General features: G+C 39.5%; 5 protein-coding genes and 2 pseudogenes across 6 annotated transcripts; 3 read left to right on the top strand and 4 right to left on the bottom strand.

Moving 5' to 3' along the window:
- Positions 1-448: 448 nt before the first annotated feature.
- LOC141823470 (NAC domain-containing protein 82-like) lies at positions 449-4,840 on the top strand. The gene is made up of 6 exons (XM_074710757.1): positions 449-502; positions 1,476-1,944; positions 2,045-2,322; positions 3,371-3,673; positions 3,756-4,013; positions 4,140-4,840. The coding sequence occupies exons 2-6, from the start codon at positions 1,791-1,793 to the stop codon at positions 4,224-4,226; spliced, it is 1,080 nt and encodes a 359-aa protein (XP_074566858.1). The 5' UTR covers positions 449-502; positions 1,476-1,790; the 3' UTR covers positions 4,227-4,840.
- Positions 4,841-5,424: 584 nt separating this feature from the next.
- On the top strand, positions 5,425-8,561 carry LOC141824588 (glutamate receptor 2.9-like). Its single transcript, XM_074711897.1, has 4 exons — positions 5,425-5,698; positions 5,785-7,049; positions 7,124-7,819; positions 7,904-8,561. Exons 1-4 carry the CDS (start codon positions 5,431-5,433, stop codon positions 8,426-8,428), a joined length of 2,754 nt encoding a protein of 917 aa, XP_074567998.1. The 5' UTR covers positions 5,425-5,430; the 3' UTR covers positions 8,429-8,561.
- A 1,669-nt stretch (positions 8,562-10,230) lies between these two features.
- On the bottom strand, positions 10,231-10,825 carry LOC141823674 (uncharacterized; annotated as a pseudogene).
- Positions 10,826-12,233: 1,408 nt separating this feature from the next.
- LOC141824590 (myb-related protein 308-like) lies at positions 12,234-13,492 on the bottom strand. 2 transcript variants are annotated; one of them, XM_074711900.1, is made up of 3 exons: positions 13,298-13,492; positions 13,082-13,211; positions 12,234-12,989 (listed from the first exon to the last, which is right to left on the bottom strand). In XM_074711900.1, exons 1-3 carry the CDS (start codon positions 13,428-13,430, stop codon positions 12,629-12,631), a joined length of 624 nt encoding a protein of 207 aa, XP_074568001.1. In that variant the 5' UTR covers positions 13,431-13,492; the 3' UTR covers positions 12,234-12,628. The 2 variants fall into 2 exon arrangements, with proteins under 2 accessions (XP_074568001.1, XP_074568000.1); XM_074711899.1 differs by having other exon boundaries at positions 13,318-13,432.
- A 3,876-nt stretch (positions 13,493-17,368) lies between these two features.
- LOC141824591 (uncharacterized) lies at positions 17,369-17,900 on the bottom strand. The gene has a single exon (XM_074711901.1). It carries the CDS (start codon positions 17,898-17,900, stop codon positions 17,565-17,567), a length of 336 nt encoding a protein of 111 aa, XP_074568002.1. The 3' UTR covers positions 17,369-17,564.
- Positions 17,901-17,904: 4 nt separating this feature from the next.
- On the top strand, positions 17,905-23,513 carry LOC141824589 (uncharacterized). Its single transcript, XM_074711898.1, has 5 exons — positions 17,905-17,990; positions 18,219-18,765; positions 21,059-21,142; positions 21,243-21,332; positions 22,929-23,513. Exons 2-5 carry the CDS (start codon positions 18,328-18,330, stop codon positions 23,211-23,213), a joined length of 897 nt encoding a protein of 298 aa, XP_074567999.1. The 5' UTR covers positions 17,905-17,990; positions 18,219-18,327; the 3' UTR covers positions 23,214-23,513.
- A 1,409-nt stretch (positions 23,514-24,922) lies between these two features.
- Positions 24,923-25,408, bottom strand: LOC141822815 (protein GL2-INTERACTING REPRESSOR 2-like; annotated as a pseudogene).
- Positions 25,409-27,442: the final 2,034 nt, after the last annotated feature.

Below are 27,442 nucleotides of genomic sequence, written 5' to 3'. Positions count from 1 at the left end.
ACAAAATGTAATTGCTTGGACGGGTCAAAACTCAGCGTCCAACCACATCTTGCCACGCTGCACCCTTCGGCTCTTTTCTTCGACCAATAGTATGAGCTGGAGTGCATAGGAAGCTTCCTACCGGCCGCAATGAACAAATAACACCTACGTCCTTCAAATTTCAATATTATTATCTTCTTTATATGTGATTTTTTAAAACTAGTAATATTTTAATTACAAGTTTCGTTCTTTTATTTTCCTAAATATTTTCCCTTATAAACATTATCGTTTATCGAGTATTTAATGTACTAATATATTCAAGGAAAATTATTATTTTTAATTTTTCAAAGAACTTCTTCTTATCTATTAAGTAAGGACTTATGGATTATACCTGAAAAAGCATGGGTGCCTATGCAAAAACTCAGGCTTTTCTGCTTACATAAACCCCTTTCCTGCTCCGCCTCGCCTCACCCACTGGGTCGAGGGCAGCGCGTTTACTAAGCTTCGATCGGGTTCCCCAGGAGTAAGTTTTGTCTTCCTGAATCCCTAATTTTGCGAACATGATTTGTTATACTTCTACCAATAATTAGATCTCTGTTATCCCTTTATTATAATTGAAAATAATTTTCGTGTTTTGCCCTTTTGTCTGGCTGTTATGAGGCGTTTCTGAACGGATCGTTGCTTTGGCTTTGATTTAGATTGGTAACCCTTTAAAGAGTATGCATGTTCTTAGATCTGTTGATTGATCATGCTAACTCTGAGTAATTTGACCGATTGACTTTGAGTTCGAAGTCAACGCTTGTAAAAATTGAGTCTTTCGAGCGTTAGTTGCTTGTAATGATTATCTCAAATTGTTTGGATCTGTTTTGGAAAATAGATTCTAGACCTGCTTCTTCATAGACGTCTTTGACCTGAGGGTTAACTAGGTACCTCATATTTAGAATTTAGGTTTGCTGGTTTGTTCTTAGTTATGTCTCTCAGCTGGATTCAAGATATGTGCTTTTGAAATCCGGCAAAGTAGATCTCTCTGAGCAGGAGCTGGATATTTATGATTCATTTTCAATCTCTTATAGTGTATCATCGACTATATAAGAAATTTACTTCAATTTCTATTTTTCTTGTTACATGTTAGAGTTCTGATTCTATTTCCTGTTACATGTTTGTACTGTTTTATACATTCCAATTTTATTTGGTGATGATCTTGTAGGATTTTTTTTTTCTGTTCTGTTCTTTTTTTAAAAAATATATTATGTTGATATGGTTCCAAGCATTCGTTTAACTTTTTTTTTCAGCTTGGTCACAAACGTGTAACAAGACTTGGTTCAATATAATTAATGTACACAGTGCATATGTTTAAATATTTAGATAAATGTATTATTGTTGGTAAGCCTTACATCTCCCTTTCACTTGGCAATAATCTTTTCAGTTCAATCTTTTCTTTCTTAGAAGCATCGATGATTGTTGAACTTTACCTAACTTGAAGATTTTCCTTGCAGGATTCTGCTTCTTTATCAATGTATTTTGACATTAGAAAGGAATATCCTTGGTTTCTTAGGTGTGACTTTTGGTTTATATACCGTAGGCGGCTGAGGTGTTCTCATCGAATAATATTTCGCCACTGGACTTGATAAATACTGAGATTTTGTCTTGAAACTGGATTTATTAGATATACAAAGGCCTCGTGAAACATCCAGTTCCAAGATTGCTGAGATTGTCATTGCCATTAAGTTGTGGATAGGTCTTATAAGTTCTGTTTGGCTAAATCACTTTTCAAATCTCATTTTAGTACTACTGTGAAGAATTTCATCATCATGGCCAAGACTAAACTTCCCCCAGGCTTCCGCTTCCATCCAACTGATGTTGAACTTGTTTGGTACTACTTAAGAAGGAAAATAATGGGAAAGCCTTGTTTTGAAGCTATTACTGAAATTGAATTGTACAAATTTGCTCCTTGGGATCTCTCAGGTAACTTGATGTCTTCTTTGTTTTTTATTTCATCGTATACTTCTTCCTTTGCCATCAAATTGCCATTGTTTCTAAGCAGGCTACTTATTTTTTTATACAGACAAATCTCAGTTGTGTAGCAAAGATCTGGAGTGGTACTTCTTCTGTCCTCGAGATAGAAAATATCCTAAGGGCTCTAGAGCAAATCGCACTACTGAAAATGGTTACTGGAAAGCTACTGGCAAGGATAAAGCTATCATGCACAATTCTTCTACCATTGGAATGAGAAAATCTTTAGTTTTTCATGAAGGAAAGCCTCCTAAAGGCAGCAGAACTGACTGGGTGATGTATGAGTACAGAATTGAAAGCAAGGAACTGGTTGATGCTGGATTCTTTCAGGTTGTGCTTGATTTTCAATATTATTTAAACAATCTTTAATGCGTTTTCTGATATGTTCTCAATTAAAGCATCCTATACAATGTTAGTGCTCTGCTATTATACACTGCTGTTAACATTCTTTGTTTAGTGTATTGTCTAGTAACCTTGTGTCAGTGTCCAAGTAAAGCATTGTAGCCTACCATACAATTGTTCAGCCATTTCTCAGAATCTGCATTGCAAAGGAACATTTTTAAAGCAAAGCAATTAAGACCAAATTTTCAATTCAAAAGGGATGAACTGGTAGAAAATCCTAGAGTTATCAAGACTAAAATTAGACTTCGTGTGATATTGGCATGTGTCATGTAATTTTCACTCATCCATGAATTTATTCCTGTTGACGATCATTTTTTCTTGGGTTATTGGAATGTTCAGTATACTAGGTGCCAAATGGAGGATACTGTATGTTTAAACTTTACTATATGAGACAAAAGATGTACGGATGCACTGCAATGTTTTACATTAGGAAGCTGATTTGTTTTTTCATAAAGGTATTTGGAGGCTTAGGTTTTTATGTTTTAATTATTGTTCTATTTGGATGCATTTTCTTATTGATTATTTCTGTGCAATTAATGATTTTCTCTGATTATAGCTGTTGGCTCCTATTAAGTAGTTTAAACTAATACATTGAGATTAGTTTCAAATTGGTAAAATCCATCTGGCTTCCTGGATTTTTACTGCATTAACAGCTTTCTTGTGCATGGTGACCAATGAAATAGATGCCAGGACAATTATAGATGTCTATTCTATCCCAGGCAGCAACTTTTCTCAGACATTAGGCACTCAATACATCACACATTAAATTTTCATAATTTGAGCATTGGTCATAGTTAAGGCCTTTGTCTAGGACCTACATTCACATAATTTGCCAAATAGCTTCATGCACCTTCAAGCAGACCATCTATGTAAAAATACTGGTTGCATTTAGACTCTGTGCTCTTAAGTATCATTTTCAGTGTTACCTGATTCTAGTTATTCCTCTATGTAACTCATCTCTCGTTTTACTCTACAGGATGCATATGTAATCTGCAAAATTTTCCAGAAAAGTGGTTCAGGTCCTAAAATTGGGGAGCAATATGGCACATTTAACGAAGAGGATTATGATGATGACACAACTACCGAGGATTTCTTTCCTCTTCGTCCAGAGTCCTTAGATGTTCAGACTACTTTGTTGCATCCTGTCTCTGAGCAAGCTACGACTTCTACAGTCATTGAGACATCTTCTGACCCTGATCTTGATGTCGATGGAATACTGCTGGATGACATGTTAGAGTTTCTGAATACCACTCTGCTTGGAGAGGGTACTCATGACAAGGTATCTGACATTGTCTTCTAGTGCTTATATCAAATACATGTTTACTTATTGTATGTGATGATCTGTAACAATTATCTTGCAGATCCCTGATTCAGCCTTTCCTGATGTGAATGTCAATGAAATTCCTTCAGTAGACCCTGAGGAAATCTTTGCTGAATTAGAAAATCCATATTCTCAGGAACTTGAAAATGAGCAGTATCTGGAGCTCACTGATTTATGGTTTACTGAGGACAGTGATCCTTATCAATCTACCATGCTGACTGTTGCATCAACATCCATGCATAATGATCTGGTTCCTGTGGCTGAAATTACCAATGAACAACCTCCAATTAGTATACAGGTTCATTTAACTGATTTGTCTATTTTATGTTTGGTTTCTTTGATCAATTCATCTTTTTTTTTTTCTGAATCGAAAGCCCTGTTTGTTTGTGAATTTGACTATTTTCCTTTATCTTGGTATCTACAGGCTGAAGATGTTGAAAGATTTACCTATCACCCAGATGTCCTTGAATCTGAACTCCTTCTAGCCAGTTTCAGCAACCCCTTCATTTGAGGCATTCAACATCAGAAATCTTCATGAATGATCCTAAAGATTTTTGAGAACTCCTGAAGCGTTAACCGCTCAGATGCCTCTGCTGAATATGAGCTGGAGCTTTCCTGAGTCTGTTCGAATTTCTGCACTCAACACAGCACAACTTAGTTCTTTGGAGTATATTTAAGTTTTCATGCTGGTCATATTCCTTCTATGTTGTATAGCCAGGCAAGAATCCATGAGAGATGCCACTTGTTCTGATAAAAGATGGCCAACAGGCAAAGCAACACGATATTGCTGTATGATCCTGCTTGTGCTCTTCCTTTGCCGAAGACACAATCTTCTGAAGAAAGCTTCCGCTGCTCTCTCGATTCAAAATACCGTATCGCCTACGTACACCAGAATCAACAGCCAGACATAAACAGAGATCTCATCTGTTGCTGCATATGTTGTTGGCTCCTTAGCTCAGCATACACAATGCATCTCTCAAAACTAATGATTCCTGGGGTTCTCTCTACTACTTTGTGTCATTACTCTTTGCACTTGCCTGGCAAGAGAACCAATAGGTGAATTGTCAACTTATGCCCGGATCTGTATTCGAATCCTGAAATAATATATTTATCTCTTCTTAATCAGCTCTGGATTTCGTTCCTACTGTCTCAATGTGATTGTTAATCTTAATCTACCTTAATTATAACATGAGTCCTGTACCAATTTTGGTGACCTGAAGCCGTAAACGAGTGAAGAACAGCACACATTTGTTTGCCTTTTTTGAAGCATCTCTGTTCCAGCTTCCTCGCGGCGTCCAATGGCACAGAACTCTCTTACTCATTAAGAAGAAGAAAAAGAAGAGGAAGAAGAAACAGGCAAATTCAAATTAAGCAGGAAGCATATAGAATTTGAGTAGGCGAAAATCTGGAAAAAAAATTATCTGGCTAATTTGTGAATTTTATATTAAAAAAAATGATAAATCTCAATCAGGCTCATGGACTTAATCCCTGAAGTGGTGGTGGTCAATCTAGATGTCCAACATCCTTTGATTACGTTTCCCATTTAGAAAAAAAATCTTGCAAACAAAAAAATATTATGTAATTATATTGCCAAGACGGCAATTGCTTGACCAATCAAAACGCGGTTTGATCATTGAAAAAATCATACACAAGAATTCACCAATTAACGCCTCTCCTGTTCTCGGCCACAAACGGTTTCTGGTCTGATCGAGAGCATGAGGAGCACGAGCAACTTCCGTCTCCCTTTCCTTCTCCTTCTCCTTCCTCTTTTCACCTTGCTGCCGACCTCAACTCAAGCGGCTCATGAGCACTTGCAGGTGGGTGTGATCTTGGACAGGGCTACATTGATTGGCAACGTCAGCTGGACCTGCATCGCCATGGCCGCCGAGGACTTCTACACAACCTATCCAAACTACTCCTCCAGGTTGTCTCTTCACTGGAGGGACACAGATGACGAAGACGCCGTCTCTGCAGCGTCGGCAGGTGATACTAATTGCCCGTTCGTAATTTGAAGATTCTTTCGATTTGTATCAATTGTACGTAACTCTGTCGAATTGAATTGAATTCAGCACTAGATCTGCTCCAGAACGCCGGAGTAGAGGCCTTGATTGGTCCACAAGCATCGAGCCAGGCCAAGTTCGTGGCGGAGCTCGGCGGCAGAGCTCAGGTCCCGGTCCTATCGTTCTCGGCGTCGCTGCCACGAGCTCGAAGTTCTCCATACTTCTTCCACACGGCGTGGAACGGGTTATCGCAAGCTACAGCTGTTGCCTCCCTAGTCAACGCCTTCGGCTGGCGTGAAGTAGCCACTGTCCTCGAGGATTCAGACTACGGTGCCGCGTTCGCGCCTTTCCTCACCGATGCTCTGCAAGAAGTCGACGTCCATGTCAGCTGCCGGAGCATGGTTGCTCCTCGAGCCACCGACGCGCAAATTGCGTCCGAACTCAACAAACTCAAAGCAAACAGAACCAGAGTTTTTATTGTACACATGTACTCTTATTCTCTGGCCTTGGATTTCTTCAATCTCACGAAATCTCATGGCATGATGAAAAATGGCTACGTGTGGATCGTAACCTATAGTTTAACCGATATCGTCGATCTCATGGGCTCTTCAGCCATGGATTTGATGCAGGGAGTGATTGGTTTGAGCCCCTTGGTGAGAGAAAACGAGACGCTGCATCGATTGAATCAGAGGTGGAAGGAAGATCTTCAGTTTAAGTTCAACGTTACCACTTTCGGTTTGTGGGCATACGACACAGTTTGGGCTTTAGCCAGGGCGGCAGAGGACGTCCGAGCTCTGAATTCTTCGTTCATGGCGTCCAATTCCACCAACTCCACCGACTTAGGAAGACTTGGAAAGTCCCTGAGAGGTCCGGAGCTGAGACGTGTGTTGCTGAGCACTAGCTTCGCCGGCCTGGGTGGCAGATTCCGGCTGAATGGGCAAGTGTTGGAATCGGGAAGCTATGAGATTGTTAATCTGGTGGATGGTGGGAAGAGAAGGATTGGGCTTTGGTCACCCACAAAGGGCATTTCCCTGAGTAATGTGAATGCAACCGACGGTGGTGGCGTTGAATGGCCCGGCGGCGGGCGGAGAAAGCCGAAAGGATGGGAGTGTCCAATCGGAGGGAAGGAACTGGTGGTGGGAGTTCCGGTGAAGCCTGGGTTCGAACAATTTATAAACATTAATGAAAGCTCTGGCCCAAAAGGCTACTGCATTCAGCTCTTTGAAGCGGTGATGAAAGAGTTCTCTGTGAACATCAAGTACAAGACGTTTTCCAATAAGCAAGGAGAGAGCAATGGAACTTACGATGATCTTGTTTACCATCTCTCGCTTCAGGTCAGTTGTAATCTTTCGATTAATTCTGTATTTGTTTTGGAAGTGTAATCGGATAATTAGAATTTCGATCGCAGGGATTTGACGCGGTGGTCGGCGACGTGACGATACGAGAGAACCGGACGCAGTACGCGGACTTCACGCAGCCGTTCACGGAGTCCGGCCTGGCGATGGTGGTGCCGACTCGCGACGCCCGCCGCAAAGACGCGTGGACCTTCTTGAAGCCGTTCTCCCTCAGCCTCTGGCTCGCTAGCGCCGCCTTCTTCGTCTTCACCGGCGCCACCATCTGGCTCCTGGAGCACCGCCACAACTCCGACTTCCACGGCGTCGGCCCCGTGCTCTACTTCTCTTTCTCCACCCTCGTGTTCGCGCATCGGGAGCGGCTCGCCACCAACTCCGGCCGCCTCGCCGCCGTCCTCTGGTTCTTCGTCGTGCTCATTCTGCAGGCCAACTACACCGCGAGGTTGACCTCGATGCTCACGGTGGAGCAGCTCACGCCGACAGTCGAAGACATCGACCAGCTGTTGAGGGACGGCAGCGCCGTGGGGTACCTCGAGGACTCCTTCGTCCAGGGGCTGCTGAAGAGTTTAAAATTCAACGAATCCAAGATCATTCCCTACCAGTCGGCGGAGGACTACCACCAGGCGCTGATCAACGGGAGCGTGGCGGCCATTGTCGACGAGGTGCCTTACCTCAAGGTCTTCATGGACAAATACTGCCACAAAAACTTCAAAATGATCGGGCCGATTTACAAAACCAGTGGATTTGGATTTGTAAGCACAATTCACCATTTACTCCAGCTACTTCGATGTTTGGATTCATCTTCTCATTTCCAAATGGCCTGAAAATATCGACAGGCGTTTCCAAAAGGCTCACCGTTCGTCGGCGAGGTGTCAAGGGCTATTCTGAAGGTGATGCAGAACAACACCCTGATGCAAAAGCTGGAGGAGAGCTTGTACCCCACAGTTTGCGCCGACATGGATACTGACACAGAATCAAGCAGGCTCACGTTCCGCAGCTTCTGGGGGTTGTTCCTCATCACTGGAACCACTTCCCTCTCCGCCTTGATTCTGCATGCAATCTTCTTCCTCCGGCAGCGGAGGCCTTCTCTGCTAAATTACGTTCTGTCTCCACTCCGGCGGTTTGGCATGATGGTGCAGCTCTTTGGGCAAAGAGGCTCTTCTCCGCAAGCATCAGAGGATCCCAAACCTGGAGAAGAATCCACCAGGTCGGCCGTCGTGCTGGCTTTGCCGTACGCCGGCGCTGAAGGAAACGGATGGCGAAGCCCCTCGAGCATTGCTAGTCAAGACCATGGAGATGCTGCGTCGCAGGGTGACGCTGCAGAAACATGGCCACAGGAAGAAGGGGCATCATCTAGATGACAACGTCTAATGAGCCATTGATGGCGACGAGTTTTATCATCAATCTAGATCAAATTTGCTATTTTGGATAATTTTTGTATGTTTTTAGAAATCGAATATCAGAAGTAAACTGACAGAAATTTTACTTTTTATATAAAAGTTACAACTTGCTGATGTAATTGAATGAATGATCGCTGCAAGCAGTGAATGCTTGTGTTCCTTCTGTTTGGGCTCTGTTTGCAACCACAGACACAGGCCATTCGTGATCGCCAATGCCCATGCCCATGCTGCATGCTTCGTCTGTTAGATACCATCAAAATTTTATATTAAATAAAAATTTAAAATTATAAGATGGTCATCAAATTTTTTAAAATATATTATAAAAATAAAATCATTATCGTATCATAAAAGATGCATAACATTCATATCATTATAAAGATATATATGTATTATATCATTTAATAGTGATATCAGCATGATCTATATGGAGCCATGTAGAGTCCGATTGGAATTCATATCAAAGTAGACAATATCATATTATTATAAAAATATATATGGATTCCATTGGATCTTAATAATGGTATCAGAGCATGGTCTATGTGGAACCATGCGTGTGAGGACCCTCACGAAAAAAACAAAGGAATGGTTGGTGAGGATCCGTTGGGATCGTTAGGGGGTGGGTCTGTTAGGGACTCGAACCAGTAAGGAGTTTGTTAAAACCATTAGGGGCTCTCAGTATTCATTTTATTTAAGGGGAGTTTATTGGGATACAATCAAAATTTTACATTAAAAATATATAGAAAAAATCCTAGGATTATAAAATGAAGAAATTTATATTGGTACGATGTCTTTTAAATACAATCTAAAAATAAAATTATGAGAGTTTAGGGCTAAAGTGGACAATGAGAGCCCCCTAATGGTCCCAACGGATTAACTTAGTGATCCGAGCCCCAACGGACTAGCTCCTTTAATAGTCCTAACGGATCCTTTAATTATTTCTTTATTTTTTCTGAGGGTTTTCACATGATTTCTTGGGAGTCCCTTCTAACAGATTCAACAAACCCCTTACTAAGAGCCCTTTAATAGTATTCTCATGATTTGAATTCCAAGGGACCTTATATGGCTCTGTATAGACCATACTGAAACTACTATTAGGTGCAATATAATATAATATATATATATATATATATATATATATATATATATAAAAGTATAATATGCCCATTTTGAGTCTAAATTCTCATGATTTTATTTTTGGATTGTACTCAAAAGGTCTCATATCAATATAGATATCTTCATTTTATAATCTCAGAATCTTTTTCATATATTTTTAATGTAGAACTTTGATTGTATCCTAACAATTTACCCCTCAATAAAGGATCATCGAGAGTCCCCTAACGGTCTCAACGGATCCCTTATTAGGAGCTCCCAATCATTCCTTTATCTTTCCTGAGGGTTTCCACATGGTTTCATATAGACTTGCTCTGATAATACGGTTAAGATCCGATAAAATTTATATATATTTCTATAACGATATGATATTATCCATTTTAGATTAAACTCTCATAATTTTATTTTTGAATTTTATTAAAAAAATTAGATAAAGGTGTTATAATAATATAGATATCTTTTATTTTATAATTTTAAAAAGTTTGATTGTATCCCAAGATGGCCTGGGTCTGTGGGCTTCAGGGCCTTCTTTTCTTCCTAATCCATCACTGATCCCTTCTTCTGCTTCTTCTACCTTCAAATTGTTCATCTCCCACTGCAATGCAAAGTCCTTCACAGTCTCATCAAACAATTCTTCTAACTCCACTGGATTCTCATTCCATCTCCGTTACTCTTCCTCCGCCAGTGACTGCCTCAGAGTCCTACCTCCACGCTCTGGATCTCTCCAACTCTGCCATCATCTCCTCTTTGCTAGCCCTCGCCTGCCGGAATTCCCGCATCCGGATCCCCGCCTCAGCCACCACCCCTCTGCTGCAGCCTCGCCACGCATCGCGCCGATTCCGACGCGAAGTGCCGAGAGTAGGCCTCCGCCGGCGCCAAATGAGCCGCGCAGACAACCGACCCCCACAGCATGATCACGAGGAGGAAGGAGCCCGGCGTTCCTCAGCCCACAAAGCATGCTTCAGAAGCCGTTGAATCATCCGTATCTCGATTCCTCAGACGATGGATCTTCATCGGATTTGAACGACGATAACTCTATCCTCGTCTCCATCAGCGCTCTGTTCTCCTCCTCCAATCCAGCCGCCTCTCGCCGGCACCTCGCTTCAAAATTAGATTTTTAGATCTGCACGAAATAGAGCATGGTGTCAGAGTGGCCTGGCGAGTCAGTTGAGCACTGGAATCGCTTCTCCGCCGTTCGACAGTGGCGACGACCATCATGTTGGCTCCGGCGGAGCAACAGCTCTCCATCCCGTCCCCCGCCCAGCTGAATGACGTGACGTCACAATGGCGATAAAAGAAAGATATTACTTTATATTATAATTTTAATAATAAATTTAAAAATTAAAAATTAATACATATATAATTTGTTAATTAATATTTTAGTTAATTTTAAGCTACCAAAACGTGACCCTACAGCCGTGTCACAAGCTCTTGTTTTTTTTTAATCTTTCCTTTTTTTTTACCGCTGATCTTTTTCCGCCATTTTTTTTTTAAAAAATGAAAATGTGCTCTTAATTATCAAATCATCAAAAATGCCTCTTTTTTTTTAAAAAAAACCTTATTATAATAACTATGGAAATTATTATAACATATTAAAATAAATTAATTCAACTCAATCGAAAATATTATATATAAAATATCTTTATATTAATTTAATAATAATTATTTAAACTTAATTAAAATCATATCAACATTATTAAAATAACTGTAAAACAAAACTATTTACAGTTATTTTGAGCATGCTATTTTAATCAATTTTAAATGTATGTAAAGTAATTGTATTCAAGTTGGAGTAAGAAAGAAAAATAATTTAATTTAGCACATTATATTAACTACTTTAATAACACTAAAATAAAAATATTTTTATGACAAATGCCATAGAGTGTTTTTTGGTTTATTATTATTATTTTTTTAAAAAACGTCAACAACACTGTCATCGTTTTTGCCCTTTATTTTATTTTTTTTTTCTTTCTTATTGATTGCGAGGGGATAAGAATAACCCACAGCCAAAACGTGGCATAGCTTCAGGTAACTTAACTTTTCATCTAGAAATCGTATGTAATGTCGATCAAGATAAATAAAAAAGTACAAATATATTTAATTATTAAAAAAATCATCATAAGAAAAAAAATCATCATAAGATTATATATATATATATATATTTGCTGATTCCAACAGCACAGGGACAACATATTTTGGTGCTATTTAACAACTAGGGGCATGTCATTCTCATAGAAAGGATTCAACAAATCCATAGCTTGTTAGAAATTATTAAGCACACCTCATGTTGCATGCTCGAATAAGGATAGACATTCCATCCAAATCAAGGATTTTTAATTTAATTTATTTCAATTATTTTGGATAAAAAGCTAGGCAGATCTATCTCTCTATTGAAGGTGTTAAACAAGACTAATGTTTATCCTATTAGCAGTATTAAAAAAAAACTCACACAAAGAAGCTGAAACTCTCATACATGAAATTAAAAAACTCATTTTCTTAAAAAAAAAAATAGGCCTCAAGACATCTGCAACTTCTTTGAATTTTCTCTCTGAAGCAGAATAATAGTATGCAACATTAAGAAGTAAAGAGATTTGAAGATTAAATTGATTCTTAATAGATGTGACAAGGAATATGATTCAGGTTAATGGACACATCATTTTCTTGCAAGAAGCAAAAGGCTCATGGATGTCTTATAATTTACAATTTACAGTCAAGTCAAAACAGGGCTACAATAAACTAGAACTTCCACATTTCATCCTCGTAAGCACTATGTTTACTGATAGCAACTTTAATCTAAGCTAATACTGCTTGAAATTTAAATAAGGTGCAGCAATTAACTACCAATAATATGTGTGATAATGCAGCCGATGGGTTTCTGATTGGTACGACCTACTGTTTTAAACACCAACATCTCCATGCAACTTGATCGGTAGGATTACAAATTATCATTGATTTAATTAAAGAATCATATTTTCTTGCTTGCCAGCCGATCCTTATCGCCTTGTAGTCAATTATGCACTTTCCAATCTACAGAGTTAACCGATCATGTGGCTAAGCTTGCTGCCCTTCTTCCAATGGCGGATACTGGAAGCTAACAAAGCTTTTGGCATAGCTTTTATGGCAGCTGCATGCCTCGCTCCCTTGGAAACCAAGGAGGTAACAGAAGCAAATCGTCTGCAGTCTGTTCTCCTGCACTGAGGGCTGAAAGGTCTCCTCTGATTGCGGTGCCGCAGCCACTGACACAGTTTGCCGGTCAGAGGAAAGTGCAGAGTGATCTGAACAGCCATCAATTGGTAGGTGAGTCTTGGGATCGAGCCCTCGGGCCATGAGTTTGCGCTTGATGTGCGTGTTCCAGTAGTTCTTGATCTCATTGTCGGTTCTCCCAGGTAATCGCCCGGCGATGACCGACCATCTGTGAACACAAACAAACCAGCTAACTAATCGTAAACTGACTACAAAAGTTTGAGGTTTTGAAATTGTAGAGCCAACGATGGTGGCGCATACTTGTTGCCGATCATGCGGTGGAGCTTGATGATGAGCTCGTCTTCTTCCCCGGTGAAGTTGCCGCGCTTGAGGTCGGGTCGGAGGTAGTTGATCCATCGGAGCCGGCAACTCTTGCCACACCTTTGAAGGCCTGCAGTTAAGTAGGAACTGAGAAATCAGTAATCAAACACCACCAGAACTAGGAAGAAAATTAATAGCCGGTCATGCATGGACGACCTGCTGCTTTAGGGAGAGACCTCCAGCAGCCTTCGCCATGAGCTTTGATGTAGGCAATCAGCAATTGGTCCTCCTCCTTAGTCCATGCTCCTTTGTTGGTGTGCGCCTTCTCGCAGCAAGGAGACCTACCCATGGTTGGTGTGCACAGAGAGGAGCTCCTCCTTCCTTTATGTTGAGCGAGCACGAGAGCAATCTCTTTCCATTTTTGGCCTCTGTTGATTCCTATTGACTAGTCAACTCCTTAATCAATCAGTTGAAGGAAATACTGGGGATCAGTTTTTTAAAACTAGATAGGACAGGCCGGTTCAAGTGGATCAATTGAAAAGTGGAGATCAAGTCGGTTCTATTAATTTAGCAGATAAACTTCAATTGACCTGAAAAATCTCAAACCAAGGAGACCACCAAATCCTTTGCCAGTCAGTATCCAAAGGAACCAATTGAGATCGGAAGACATAGAGGAGAGTTATTTGCCACTAGGAGACCCACCACATTCATTGAATGTTTGGTTTAATTTATAGTAGAAAAATGTTGCCACTTGAAGCACACAAGTAACGCTAATGCCCTGTTGATCAGGGAAGTCCTGATTCAGTGGAGGATAAAGGTTTGCTTCTAAAGACTAGAAGACTACTACTAGCTACTTAGTTGCCGTGGCTATTGATGAGTTCTGACTTTGACAGGTGTTGAATATGGTTCAGATTCAGAGTTGGAGTTGAATTCGGAAGGTCAGGTTGATTTCTTGCACTTGAAACGATAATAATAAGAATAGGTTCTGATTATAATCACTAAGTAGGTTGTGACTCTAATTCGCAAGTTTGTGAAAGGGTTTAGGGTTGAATTTGAGCCATATGTGAGTTTGAGTGAGCATCAATAGGGTAACAGTACAAAGAAATTCTATCATGAGCAAGATCTGGCCCTATGCATTTAATGTGATTGAGATGTCTCATTAGTGTAAGATCGTATGAAATCGATAGAAGGGGTGAATATCATATTTTTTTTCCTTTCTTTTTTCCTTTATCAAAGTGTTAGTAGCGATGGAATATATGATAATATTAAGAAAGGACAAAGACATACAATTAATTTACTTAGTTCACACCTTTAGGCTGCGTTTGGTTTCAGAGACAGGGACACAAATACAGAGACAGAGTAGAAATTTTTGTCTCTGTCCCCGTTTGGTTTTGAGAGACAGATACAGAAATAGGATTTCTGTCTCCGTCTTTGTCTCCATTTCTGTCCACTGTAAAAATGGGGACACTGAAACGGAGACGGAGACAAAAACTACCCATCTCCGCTTCCGGCACCATCGCGCCGCCGTCCGGTCACCGCCGGCCGCCAGGCCGGGCGCGTTGGACGCGCAACTCGCCGGCGCTCCGGCCGGCGTCGGATTCCGGTCGGATTGTGGCGGAAATCCGGCCGGAATCCGACCAAAAACAGAGCCCTGCGCGCCCCAGCCACTGTTGGCCGGAATTCGGCCGGATTCCGGTCGGATTTCGGCCGAATCGGGATCGGAGTCCGACCGCGGTCGACGCGCCCAGCGCCGGCGCGTCGACCGCGGCCGGACTCCGCCCCCGATTTGGCCGGAATCCGACCGAATTCCGGCCGAAATCGGCCAACAGTGTCCCTGTCTCTGTATTACCAAACACGATACAGAGACCATTGTAAATGTGTCCCTGTCTCTATTGTATTTCTGTATTTCTGTATTTCTGTCTCTGTATTTCTGTCTACTGTAAACCAAACGCAGCCTTAGGGTACTACATCCAAGACCTACGCACTCAGTGCGAGTCCATTATGCTTATTTCCTTTTTGAAATTTTTCGGAGGCAGAGAAACCCTTTACAAGATTTGCTTACAAGCACAAGTATGAAAATTAAAGAATAAGCATATATTCATAAAATGCAAACCAGACAAGTTGATGATTAGTCTGGAAGCCCTGAGTGTCTCGTATTCCTCCTGACACTTCTCCAATCGCACGAGCCGAACTTCAAAAGCTTTTATGAGCACAGAAGAAGATGATTGAGTAAGAATTGTTGTTCTGAACGTCAAGCCTTCATCTTCTTTTATATGATTAGATTTGTTTTTCCAATAGACCTTAAAACCACGTCCGATTGATTAAACCTTGGTCAAACTTGATCCAAAGATTGAGTCCTTTGCAATCTGGATTGAGCCCTGCAATCTCGCCGTTATCAAGTTTTTCAATCGATTGAACCTTTCGATCACCAGAATCAAGACCCGAACCACCCAAACCCATCTCGGGTTTTTCCGATCGACCGGACTGATTGAGGTTCAGTTTAGCCGAGTTGAGTCTGATTCACTCTGGACTTAGTCCAGCTACATTCAGTTGCATCTGATTCGCCTGTCATGCCTTACTCTAGTCCTAATCTAGCTCCAACTTCCCGCAAAAGACCATCATGCGCACAATCCTACAAACAAGTCTAATCTTGTAGTCTACCTGACCTACTAGACTTACTTGGTTCTTTTTTGGAGTTCATTCCTCCAAGACTTCTCGTAGTACTTAGGATTCATCCTCCTAGGATTTTTTCTTTGTCAAACATTCAGTTCGCTTGACCATCTTGGACTTATCACTTATCAAACATCCAATCATCTTTGACTCATCTGAACTTTTCTTTTGTCAGACATCCGATCAACTTTGATATGCTTGAACTTTACTTTTATTAAACATCCGATCATTCTTGACATATTTGGACTTTCCTTTTGCTAATCATAATCATCTAGTCAACCTTTATCTTACTAGACTTTTCCTTTGTGTAGGCCAACTTGACTTGTCAAGACTTCTCACTTATTCAATTTCAAATATTTAATGAACCTGTTTGGATCAATTCTTGATCAATCTTAATCAAACATAAGTATATTGTCAAATATCAAAACTCTAAGGCTGATTGCACCAACAATTAGTACATGTATGCTGATTGAATGGTAGGTCAGCTAGCATTATGATCATAAAATGTGCTTACTTTGGAATGAGTAGAGAAGAAAGATAGTGAAAGAACTCTGGATGGAAAAAACAAGAAATGATTGCCTTCTCGTCAAAGCTTCAAAGTGCTTCATGATCCTCCAAAAACAAACCATTTTTATCACTAAAAAACTAGCACTTTAATTGCTGGCTTAGGTGATCGTGCAATTAGAAGTGCTACCCCTGTTTGCTTTGCTACAGAAGGTTAAGGGACGAACTATTTGTTTACTTACTGCAAGACTGTACCATTGCATGCTTAGTGTATATCATTTTCAGGATATATATATAGGTATCACTATCCAACTTCAGACTTTTGTGAAACTAATAGTGACAGGATAGCATGCATAAAAATATCAACTTATCATATGTATTTTTTTGACTTGACTTTCAATAACTAAGGAAATTATAAACGAAGGATAACTCTGTGAATGAATTCTCTTTTTCTTGTTTCTTGAATCGAAGAAATATGGTTATCTAACGAGATGAAACTGAAAATACTTTGTTCATAACCCATCTATTCAAAATCAGACAAACTTAAACAACACCAATGAAGAAAAGTCATTCGTCCTATTTATATTCAGTTGTTGAACAACACAACTTAAAGATAACTTTCTTTTCATCTCTACCTTCCATTTTTTTCTCATCTTATCTATATATCATCTTTTTAATGCACCATCACTCCAGGCAAATAAGTCCACTCTCTGAAACAGGTGTCAATGTTACATATTGATACAAAACAAGAGTATTCTCACACAGCAGTTAGCAAACTTGATGCGATACCTGATTAAATTCAGAAAGTTTGGTGGCCTGTCCAAATCATGGTCGTGCAAGTAGCTTGATATGATATCGTCAGTTATTGTCTTCTTTTACTCCTTAAAAAAGATAAGTCCAGGAAAAATTCGAAGCAAAAGATAAGTCTTACGGATGAATTCTTCCAAAATTAAACTAAACATAAATTAACAATTGTTAGTTAAAAAAAAATGGTCCATTCTCCTCATCTAGACTAGAAGATAGCTTTCTCATCATCCCTCCCTCTTCATCTTTCCTCTTTTTTATATATATTCATTCCTTCAATTTACCATTTCCCAGAGAAAACAAAGCGTAGAACCCAAAAAAAAAGTTCTCATTTTTATTACCATTACCATCTAATTGTCAATTCACACAGTAGATCTGAATTACTGACTTCAGTTTGCATGCAAGAGCAAAGAAAAAGGTAGCTTGAACAAGAAAGTTAAAGAACCCTAAACCTGGAGTTGCAGCCGAACAGCATCATTCCCAAAATACCCCAAATCAAAATATCTCACAGTTGGTAGCCACAGAAAGGGCAGAACCGGAAGTGAGGCTCAACGTTACGGCTGCAGGATCCGCACCGGAGCGGTTCGAAGATTCCGCGCCCGCCAGCGCCGCGGTCGTCGTCGGCAAGGGGGAGGGAGTGGGGCGAGAGGAAGGAGCAATCGCGGCAGTAGAAGGAGGGGACTTTTCCTGGCCAGCGCTTGACGGGGACGAAGAAGAGCTTGAGGACATTCTCGGTTTCGACGAGGTCAGCGGTGGAGCTGCAGCGGGCGCACCGCCCCGCCGCCTCCTTCAGCACCCGCCCTGCCTGCTGCTCGATGCCGCCGACGAAGAAGAAAAACATCCTCCGAGGATTCGACTTCGATCGATCGATCGATCGGAGTTTGGTTCGGCGAGGTAAAGAGTTCGCGAAGCGCAGTCGGCTACTTGACCGGTGAGCCTTCGTTCTAGAAAACTCCGGTGTATTCGTTGCCTTTTTTGTAAACCGGTTTCGGTTGTTAAGGTGAAAGCGGATCCGACCCGTTCTAATATTGATAAAGGCAAAAATTAAAAGACGCTTTTTTTATATATAAAAAACATTAAAATAACATCGTATCATTTTCGTACTCCCGTCGCACGTCTCACGATTCGTGCAGAAATCTGATCATCCTCCCTATTTAAGATCTGCTTCCTGATCAATTTGACGGCTGGGATTTTCCTTCTCCACGCGGACCACGCCTGCACTCCAAAAACAGCAGCAGACACCAGCGTCCGCCGGCTCAAGACCAGCCATGTGGCGGTGCCGCCTCTACCTCTTCTCTGGCCTCGCCCACGCTGCCCTCAGCCCGACGGTAGCCTCTCGTCCCCTTTCCGCCACCGTCGTTCCTCTCTCGAGAACTGTTACTCCTCCTCCTTCCGCTGCTTCGGCAGTGATTTTGGGTCCAAATGGGATCTTTAGGTCATCGTACAGTGGAATGGCGGTGGGAGCATCATCGGCGACGGTGAGCCTGTTGAGGCTGAACGATCTGAGGGACAACAAGGGGGCGAGGAAGAAAAAAAAGCGGAAAGGTAGGGGGATTGGTTCTGGGAAGGGGAAAACGGCTGGGAGAGGTCATAAGGGGCAGAAGGCTCGTGGGACGATGAAGTTTGGATTTGAGGGTGGCCAGACTCCGCTCCGCAGACTTCTACCCAAGCGAGGTTTCAAGAATCGCTTCAGCCTTACTTTCCAGGTGATGATTTGTTTTAGTTTGATCATTTCGTTTGTTTACTTTGGATTTCATAAGTTTGTTCTCTTCTTGTTTGTTTGACAAGATGGTGAAGAAACTAATCTTTTTGGATGGCAAGGTGCTTCAATTAGGTTGTTTAGATCGATAATAATTATTTGTTTTACGCTTAGGAAGTGTAAAGAGTCACTACGTGCATGATGCATCCCCAATGCTAGATAGCGAGTATGATACTATAACCTATTAGATATCGCATGCATGGTACCTTTTAAAACTAAGTACTTTTCTGAACTTAAACACTAATACTGGTCCATCCAGATAAAGGGTGATCAGAATGAGGATATTCTAGTGGAATTTTGTGTCACTTCATGTTAATTTTACCCTATAAAAAGCCATAATGTTTGATTACATAAAAGTTTTTAATGTTTTTTCAAAATAAAATATGTTCATAAACTGGTTAGTTCGTGGGAACTTATTTGTATAATCAAGTCATGTTATGCTACTTTCAGTTTTTTTCTGTGTAAATCGTGTTTTGGGTCTGGTCAAGTTGTGTCTAATATTGCTAACTCTTGTGACATCAAAACTTGTTCATAACTAGTCAATTGTGCACACACTCATAACCCAAACTGTTTGTAGTGTACTAGGATTTTTTGTGATAGAATGTAATCTCACCTGAATACTGTCATGTCTGCCCTGCTTTGATTAGGATCATAATATGTTTTTTTTTGGCTGAAAAGCTGTGCTTAGTTTGGGTGTTTTGTGCTTTGAGATGTAAGTAGTCGCAGAGTGCTATTAACATTTTACCTTTTGCGAATGGTTAGCTCTCTAAGCTTTACACCTCAGGAATTTGTTGTTTGTTAGATATAAGTAGTTGCATAGTATTGAGTTGGAACACATTGGACTTTTTCACGAATTATTAGATGTCTTGGCTTAGTTTCTTGAACTTACATATTTTTTGCAGTAAAGTTTTGCACAGTTATACACAACACCAACTAACAAACTCCCACAGGGGGTGCCTACAACATGAACGCTTCTCTCTGTGAAGCTCAATGATTGGTGGCAACATTTCATAAACATAACATACTCTACTTAAAATGTAGCTAAGTTGATGTTCTTGTGCCTTAGTTCTTAATTGTCATTTGTGGAGCAAGAGGTTAGTGTCTACTGTTTACTGAAATTATATGAAAGATATGATTTGTAATCCGTATCAAAGGTGAAATAATACTTGATATATACACTAAACGTTGTGCTAATGACACACAATTGAGATCAAGTAGAATACCAAAGCTTCATCTTTCATAGTGTAACTAGTAGAGAGAAAAAGGTAAGATATGTCAAAGGAGAGTGCACTATGAGAGCTGAGACTTCCAATACTTTCTGAAGACCAACATGTTTTCTATTTTTTGTCTCCTTAGAAAAGGAAATAAAATGTTGAAAAAAGCAAACACTAATAGAAATGATTTGAATGAAAATGGAACAACCATAATGATAATGTATTGCTTGTGCATTTTCTTAAGAAGTATTCAATTCCCATTACATGCATAAATTTGCTAAGATTTACGGGATAATTAACTCTGAGTTCATTATGAAATCTGTGCTGCATGAAGTGATATCTTTGCAGACTAACAAAGTGGATATTATATTACTTCTTACTTTTACGTAACCTTCATTTTTCTTTTATATATATATTTTACCTTTTTTTGTAAGTTTCTTCTTACAAAAAGGTAAAAAAATTCACCTTGTTAGTCTGCAAAGATATCACTTTTAAATACAATCGCAAAATATAAAAGTTTCGATTTCGTTAAAGAAATTAAAATCTAAAAATACATGAAAATTAACATAATTATAAATTTATTCATATGTAGCTACCATTTCATGCTTGTAGACATTAAAGTCATCATTGCTAAATGACTATATTACTTGGTGCCCATTAGAAACAGATGATGTCCTCTTCACATTTATAACAATAAAGTAGTTTCTATTGTTGTATCTTTTTATTCTTATGATCAAATATTCAATGACATTTTTGATGTTTCATACCAAAGCCAAGGTTATAATACTTGATTAGTCTTATACTTGATTATTCTTAGAGAAATGAGAAACTTTTGTTTGTGTGCTAGCTTTATGGATTTTTTATCCATTTTTATCTTGATTACCAGTTTTTGCTTTTGTTATTATAGCTACTGATAAATCATGAGGAACCTCTTGCAATCTTCTTGTAATCATCATCACATTTAATTGTGAAAAAATATTAACTGGTTTTACTTATTTTACTTGTATGTTTTTGTTACTATAAAAGCCTGTCGGACTTGGAAAGATTGCAAAACTTATAAACGCAGGGAAGATTGACTCTTCAGAACTTATTACAATGAAAACTCTCAAGGTACTCAGTTTTATCTTCAAATTATTACCATTTGAATTACTGAAATTAACCAAGAATTTTTCCTTAGCATATTCCCTTGATATTTTTTTTTGGGTCATAGGAAACAGGTGCTATAGGCAAGCAAATAGAGGATGGCGTTAGATTAATGGCTCGTGGTTCTGAACATATTAAATGGCCAATTCACCTAGAGGTCAGTTCAACTTCTTGCAATCAAAGACAAAGTGAAAAACGATTATTTGTAATATGTAGTCTCCATCTTGATTGCTGGATCATATCAAGACACCCTGTTTCTTTATTGATGATTAATGATATCATATCAGGGACTATTACAAATCCATATTAAATTTGAATAACAATCCTGATTCTGTGATTTTGTGCATCTTCTTGTTCAAATATTTGATTGCTCTAAATTGAGGAGGGCCATACTAGATTAGAATAACAATCCTGATCTCATATGATTTTCTCCATGTTGTAGTTCAAACACTTGATCTGTCTAAATTGGGACTGATCAGACGCAGTACTTCTGTTTCTGAAACTGAGTAATTGCTATTGTGACACATGTTTTTATTAGTACCTTAAGATTCAGTTATTTGCTCTTGCTTTCTAATGCTCACCTAGTCGTACCTGACATGCTGTCATGGTGTGATGGTCTTAAACCAGTGGTTTGAGTTGGCAAATGTGTTTTGTGTTTACATCATCTTTTTGCCATAGAAACACATCTAGATTTTTTCTTCAAAAAAATATAATTATTGCTAAAAATCTTTAGAGATTTTAACTGATCTAGTCTATATGGTACTACTTTGTCAGTGGTCTTATTTCTTAATTCAAAATGTTGTGATTTTGCTAGATGGATTAGCCATTCTGATCAGAATTACTAAATGGACTAAAAATATTTTGAATTCGAAAAATAAGGTCATATTTGAATTCCTATTGCTTCCAAAAACACAGAAATGGTCTTATTTTTTTCATTTGGAGTTTATTTGGTTCATCAAAAATAAAATTTAAATCAATACACTACTTAATAGGCGCATTTTAAGGAAGAAAAATATAGGAGGTGAGACAAAGTGCACTCTTTGTTTAAAAATAAAGTGCGAGGCTCTGTGAAAACTGAAAATCAAGGGTGTCCATTGAGAAATTTGCCTTTGCTCTTCAACCTTTCCAGTCTTCTAAGCATAACTGCTTGGCATCTTTAGGAGAGATGTCATGTCATAGACATCACTGATTGGACGAATCATATTTTTGTTGTTAATTTACTGACATGGCATTCGTACTTGTAAAAATTAATGTTTTGTATTTAGTTAAGCAGAAGGATTTTAAATCGACGGAAGAGCATAATTTCCAAATCTGCAGTAATCCCGTTCTCTTTTAACCCAACGTAGACTATGACCCTCACAAAAGGAATTCAATTCCTCCTTTCTTTCCTTTAATTTCCTTTCCTTTCCTTTCTTTTAAACACAGCATAAGTGTGACATGGTACCATCAGACTACCAGTTTCAGCAACTAACTTTTAACCTAACCATAGGTTTAAAGTAGATTTTATTTGTCACAAGGTGGTATAGATTTTTAAAGGCAAAGTTTAGGGCAAGAAATTAACTCAATCCATAACTAGTTATTCTTTCCGTGAAAATAGAGAAATTATGCCTTTGGATCACTATAGGATCAGCACAAGAACTTACTGTTACCATGATCTTATAGGACTGTTCTTCCATATCACTCTTAGTGACTTTATGCTGTTGCCTTTTCGGATCAGAATTCACATCTATTATCCTCCTTCCGGACTTTGCAGGTATCAAGAGTCACTGTCCGTGCAAAAGCAGCAGTGGAGGCCGCAGGTGGCTCTGTGAGGAAGGTGCACTACAACAAATTGGGACTAAGGGCACTGTTGAAGCCTGAATGGTTTGAGAAGAAAGGGCGACTACTACCCAAAGCAGCTAGGCCTCCACCAAAGCAGCGAGATAAGGTCGATAGTATTGGTCGTTTGCCTGCACCTACCAAGCCAATACCTTTTACCACCGAAGAGAAAGAAGCCGCTGCTGCAGCAGCATCAGCAAAAGCTAAAGTGTCTTCCTAAAGTTCAAATTTCTGAATGTTACTACCATTTTTTTTTTTCAATCGATATGCTCCCAGTAGATTTCGAGTCCGATTACGAGTGGTAGTTCCTTGCCATACCACTTTGAATCTCGCTCAATAATACAGTCATGGTAATTTTGTACCCATTGCATTTTGCAAATCACCTATTATAATAGTTGTGCTGTTCAACTATTATGACTTGTTGCATTCATATAACCTGGAGATTGTGTTCATTTCCAGCTACATGGAGTACTTTTATTTTATCTTCTCATATCAGATGAGTTCCACCAGCCAATATACTTTTCTGTAAAACTTCATACAGATTACTGAATACCATCTGGTAAAAAATGTTTCTGTCCTCATCTGAGAAATATTTATGAGCAGCGTCACGTCACAATCAGGTGACAACAAAGTTATTTCATTGTCAAATGTCTAGTAGCATAAAGATACATGTATGTATGTATGTATTTTATTACTGATAGCTGCATGTTTTCACGTGGTTTTGACAGACGGGCATCATCACGTAGCAAAAGCTCGAGCTTCATCTTTTCAGGTAAATATTTTAGGTTCCTGTTTAATATATCTCATGTAGTTCTTTTAAAATTTTTTTTTTGATGAATTGGAGAAGAATAACAATATGATATCTCATGACAAGTTAGTTTAGCTAATGCTTAAGTTATAGAAAGTATTCAAATACTTTATCAAGTCTACTATGTATATCCTACAATATTCCTTAGACATCAAAATTCCGCAATATATCAGGTCTACCAACCCAATTATGACCCAGTTGATTAGGCTTGGCCATTGAACCCAATCAGTTACTAGCAGTCGGATCGGTCTTGATACGTGAGTGGTTCGATTTTGTTGGCCATTTCAATCAATTGAGTGATCGGGAGGAAGGGGGTGTGAGTGGGCTCAGCGGTTTGAGATGGTGGGTCCAGACGAGCAAGGCGGAACAGTGAGTCCAAACTGGCTGATTAGGCCAACTGGTTGGGTGAACACACAAGTAACAACAAAGAATTCATAGACAAAAGAATTGTCTTCTTCAAAAAGTGAAATCCGTCTTCTCAACGGTAGAAGTAGAGAGATTCATATGGTCTTTTTACCCTTCTCTACTAAACCTAACACAAATTATTGTCAGTGATGGCATCGAACAAATTCACGGTAAAAGATTAATAATCAATGTTGAACATGTGTCACTTTTACATTATTATGATAAAATAAAAAAAATAATCTCAAATACAAGTTTGTTATGCAATTATGGTTATAAAAATCTCTTGTTGTAGTTTGAAATCCTTAGTTCTTAAGAAAATTATTTGTGAGATGAAATGGATCTTAAACTTAATTTCTATATTTTGTTAGTTAGCATCCACGAAGCTTAATTTAACTAGATTAAGGGAGATACAGATTACAAAAACGAAGGTGACAGCGAAACTTAATTAAACTAGATTACGTAGCTAATTAAGAGAGATCAATTTCTCCAAAGAAGATTAAAATATGAGATTAGAGGAGAAGAATACGTTTCAGTATCACAAAATTTATAACCAGAACAAAAATTCTATAGAAGGCTCTGCTTTAAAGATTTCTATGAAGGATGAATCGTGACCGTCCACTCTCTCTACTTCATTTTTATTCGTCACGATCCATCTTTCATACAGATCGGAGCCTTCCATAGAATTCCCGCTCTCTCGTCGGCCGGCCGGCCGGCCACTAGCTCCCCCGGGACGACTTGCCGGCGCGGTGGAAGTCGACGAGCACCGTGCTCTTGCACTTGGGGCATTTGGGGTCCTTCTCGGAGAGCATGACGTACATGAGGCAGTGCGGGCAGCCGGCGAGCATCATCGGCGGGGACGACGCTGTCGCCTCCGGCGACTTGCTCTCGCCCTCCTCCGACGACACACACGAGCTCGGAGGCGACACCGACGCTTCCTCGTCGTCCTCCGCGCGCGCGCGTCGAGGGCCCCCCTCGCGCCCGCCGCTGCCTCCCGGCCACGTTCACCTTCACCTCCAGCTTCGGGTTCTTGCCGCGGTTCAGGCTCATGGTTAATGAACGCCTAATCGCCACCAAAACAACGAATTAGCAATAAACCAACACCGGCTAAGCCAAGGATCAAGCAAAGAGAGAGCAATGGCAAACCTTGAGACGCTTGGTTCTTCAGCACAGCGCGAGACAACAAAAGCGGCTTGCTGCTTCATTATATAAAGAAGAGGGGGGAATTAATGGAAGGGCGATGGGATTCCATTAATACAACAGCAGAAACTTGTTTATTGCGGCTGTTAATTGCTTGCCTTCTCACTCACTCTCTCTTGTTTAGTTATTGTTTTTCATCTCCTTAATTATGTTCATCTGCTCTTGATGTAGGAGGGAGAAGAAAGAAGAGGTGCAGCGGATGCTTTAATGGAAAGCCTGGGTATGTATTCATTGTTGAAATAAACAGTCTTTAAAGTACAGTTCTTGAGGAACTAGACAGAATTCCACTTTGCACTTAGCACCTTAAAAGGGGTTTAAGTGGGGGTTGTTAAAGGGTTAAGCAAACAGACTTGTGATGGATTCAGTAAAACTAATTCACAAGTGTGTATAATAAATAAGCATTTAAGGTTCGCAGGCTTTGTTCTTTGTTTTCAGAGTTGCTCTTTGTTTGTTTAAATGACAAGTTTTCTTTCAAAATTTGAATGTGATGTTTCAGCTTTTATTTGAAGGGGGTTTAATTGTATGCATGGGTAGTGGAAGTTCGTAGGAAGTCAAAGTAAATGGAATATTTCGTAGTTGATGGAGTAAATGGGAATAAATGGGCACTGTTTATGCATATATATATTAGTAACTGAGCTATTAAATGACTGCTACTTTTGAATAAATGGTATTTATTTCCAATTAATGAAAGTTACAGCCAGTCTGGTCTGGTTCATACATCCAATCTCTCTATTAATGACATTTATGTAATACACCAATTCTGAAAGAAGTAACCCATTTCTTCAAAAATATGTAAAAGATAATTATATCAAACTGTAGGTGAATTAAAGATTAGGCAAGGCAGGAATTGGATATATAATACATTTCCCTCATCTTCAGTTTAATTTTATGGTTATTATTGTGAGTTTTGTTTGTTGTATACTGGTTTAGGATTATGAAAAGGAGAACTATAAATTTAGAGGATGAATCAAGGAATGAGGAATTGCAAGGCAAAAGATGAGATGAAGGTCAAAGGTTAGGCTATTCTTTCTGTTCTTACATACGCAAAGATCATCATAAAATTCTTCTTGTATTTGGCATCTAATTTTGAGTTCATTTCAACTTTCAACATTTTTTATCAGCTATTATTCATCTAGTTCTTCCACCTAATGGATGCCCACCTTCACCATCACCTTGGAGTGTTGGTTAGTCAATTCGAACTTACAAATTGAAAAGGCACAAGGTACACAATTCATATTATGTTAATGCAGTTAGCACTAGTTCTAGAACAGGTGAGAATCAAATAGGAGCATGCATAACAGTGTCATCCCTTGATGCGAGGTTCCGTGCACGTCTGATAGTGTTCGGCTATTTATTTGCCCTAAGAGTAGGCCTCAAGCATTTTGTTACGATCTGATGCACATCACAGTAATGACCTATGATGTGATCAGAATGGACACTTTGGTCCATCAGGTGTGGATGAGGTATCATGGTGTGAATAGGAGGAATCCTTTCAGACCGAAGGAGATTCTCCTAGTTAGATCTGAGGATAACTAAGTTAGCCATGAGTGCTCAATTCATGGGCTCTCCTAGTTACTAATTCCTTCCGAATGGCACAAATAGGAATCCCCTTGAATCTGAGAAATATTCTCCTACTTAGATATGAGGGCAATCGAGTCGGCCCTTTCTTGTGCGAATGAGTACCCAATTTGAGGACTGACTCTAGATACCAACTCCTGTTCTAACACGACCGTCAAAACCTCGCTACTCAAAATTCTTGGCCAAAATGAGATACACTCAACCTGACTTCTCAAACCTAGTGTTCCATGTCAGGTGTCAGCAACTCATCTACTATGTTCTAGATTCATGCATCTTTCAAATCCTTGAAACTATTCTTTGATATCCAAAATAGCTACTTACTTCAATGGATCAAATACAGAGTTCCAAGTTCCTTAAACAATGTACTTACTTTATTGTTTATTTGAGCTGCGAAGCAACAGCTGGAAAAATTAATGCAGAGCATTGAAGGTTCATACTCAATGCAAATGATTCTGACTTGA

This window comes from Curcuma longa, chromosome 3 (assembly GCF_044706935.1).
Source record: "Curcuma longa cultivar G26 ecotype Majalengka, Jawa Barat chromosome 3, ITB_CL_G26_1.1, whole genome shotgun sequence".
Taxonomy (NCBI): domain Eukaryota; kingdom Viridiplantae; phylum Streptophyta; class Magnoliopsida; order Zingiberales; family Zingiberaceae; genus Curcuma; species Curcuma longa.
Note: the sequence above shows the minus strand (reverse complement) of the source record. Positions and strands in the feature narration are given on the sequence as shown.

Excerpts from the sequence above, each read along its gene's own strand:
- LOC141823470 (XM_074710757.1), top strand. The coding sequence starts at position 1,791 with ATGGCCAAGACTAAACTTCCCCCAGGCTTCCGCTTCCATCCAACTGAT. Across the intron at positions 3,674-3,755 it reads GAGAGGGTACTCATGACAAG|ATCCCTGATTCAGCCTTTCC; the intron begins GTATCTGACATT and ends ATTATCTTGCAG. Across the intron at positions 4,014-4,139 it reads AACCTCCAATTAGTATACAG|GCTGAAGATGTTGAAAGATT; the intron begins GTTCATTTAACT and ends TGGTATCTACAG.
- LOC141824588 (XM_074711897.1), top strand. The coding sequence starts at position 5,431 with ATGAGGAGCACGAGCAACTTCCGTCTCCCTTTCCTTCTCCTTCTCCTT. Across the intron at positions 7,050-7,123 it reads TTTACCATCTCTCGCTTCAG|GGATTTGACGCGGTGGTCGG; the intron begins GTCAGTTGTAAT and ends TTTCGATCGCAG. Across the intron at positions 7,820-7,903 it reads AAACCAGTGGATTTGGATTT|GCGTTTCCAAAAGGCTCACC; the intron begins GTAAGCACAATT and ends AAATATCGACAG.
- LOC141824590 (XM_074711900.1), bottom strand. The coding sequence starts at position 13,430 with ATGGGTAGGTCTCCTTGCTGCGAGAAGGCGCACACCAACAAAGGAGCA. Across the intron at positions 13,212-13,297 it reads GTCTCTCCCTAAAGCAGCAG|GCCTTCAAAGGTGTGGCAAG; the intron begins GTCGTCCATGCA and ends ACTTAACTGCAG. Across the intron at positions 12,990-13,081 it reads CACCGCATGATCGGCAACAA|ATGGTCGGTCATCGCCGGGC; the intron begins GTATGCGCCACC and ends TTGTGTTCACAG.
- LOC141824591 (XM_074711901.1), bottom strand. The coding sequence starts at position 17,900 with ATGTTTTTCTTCTTCGTCGGCGGCATCGAGCAGCAGGCAGGGCGGGTG.
- LOC141824589 (XM_074711898.1), top strand. The coding sequence starts at position 18,328 with ATGTGGCGGTGCCGCCTCTACCTCTTCTCTGGCCTCGCCCACGCTGCC. Across the intron at positions 21,143-21,242 it reads TTACAATGAAAACTCTCAAG|GAAACAGGTGCTATAGGCAA; the intron begins GTACTCAGTTTT and ends TTTGGGTCATAG. Across the intron at positions 21,333-22,928 it reads AATGGCCAATTCACCTAGAG|GTATCAAGAGTCACTGTCCG; the intron begins GTCAGTTCAACT and ends CGGACTTTGCAG.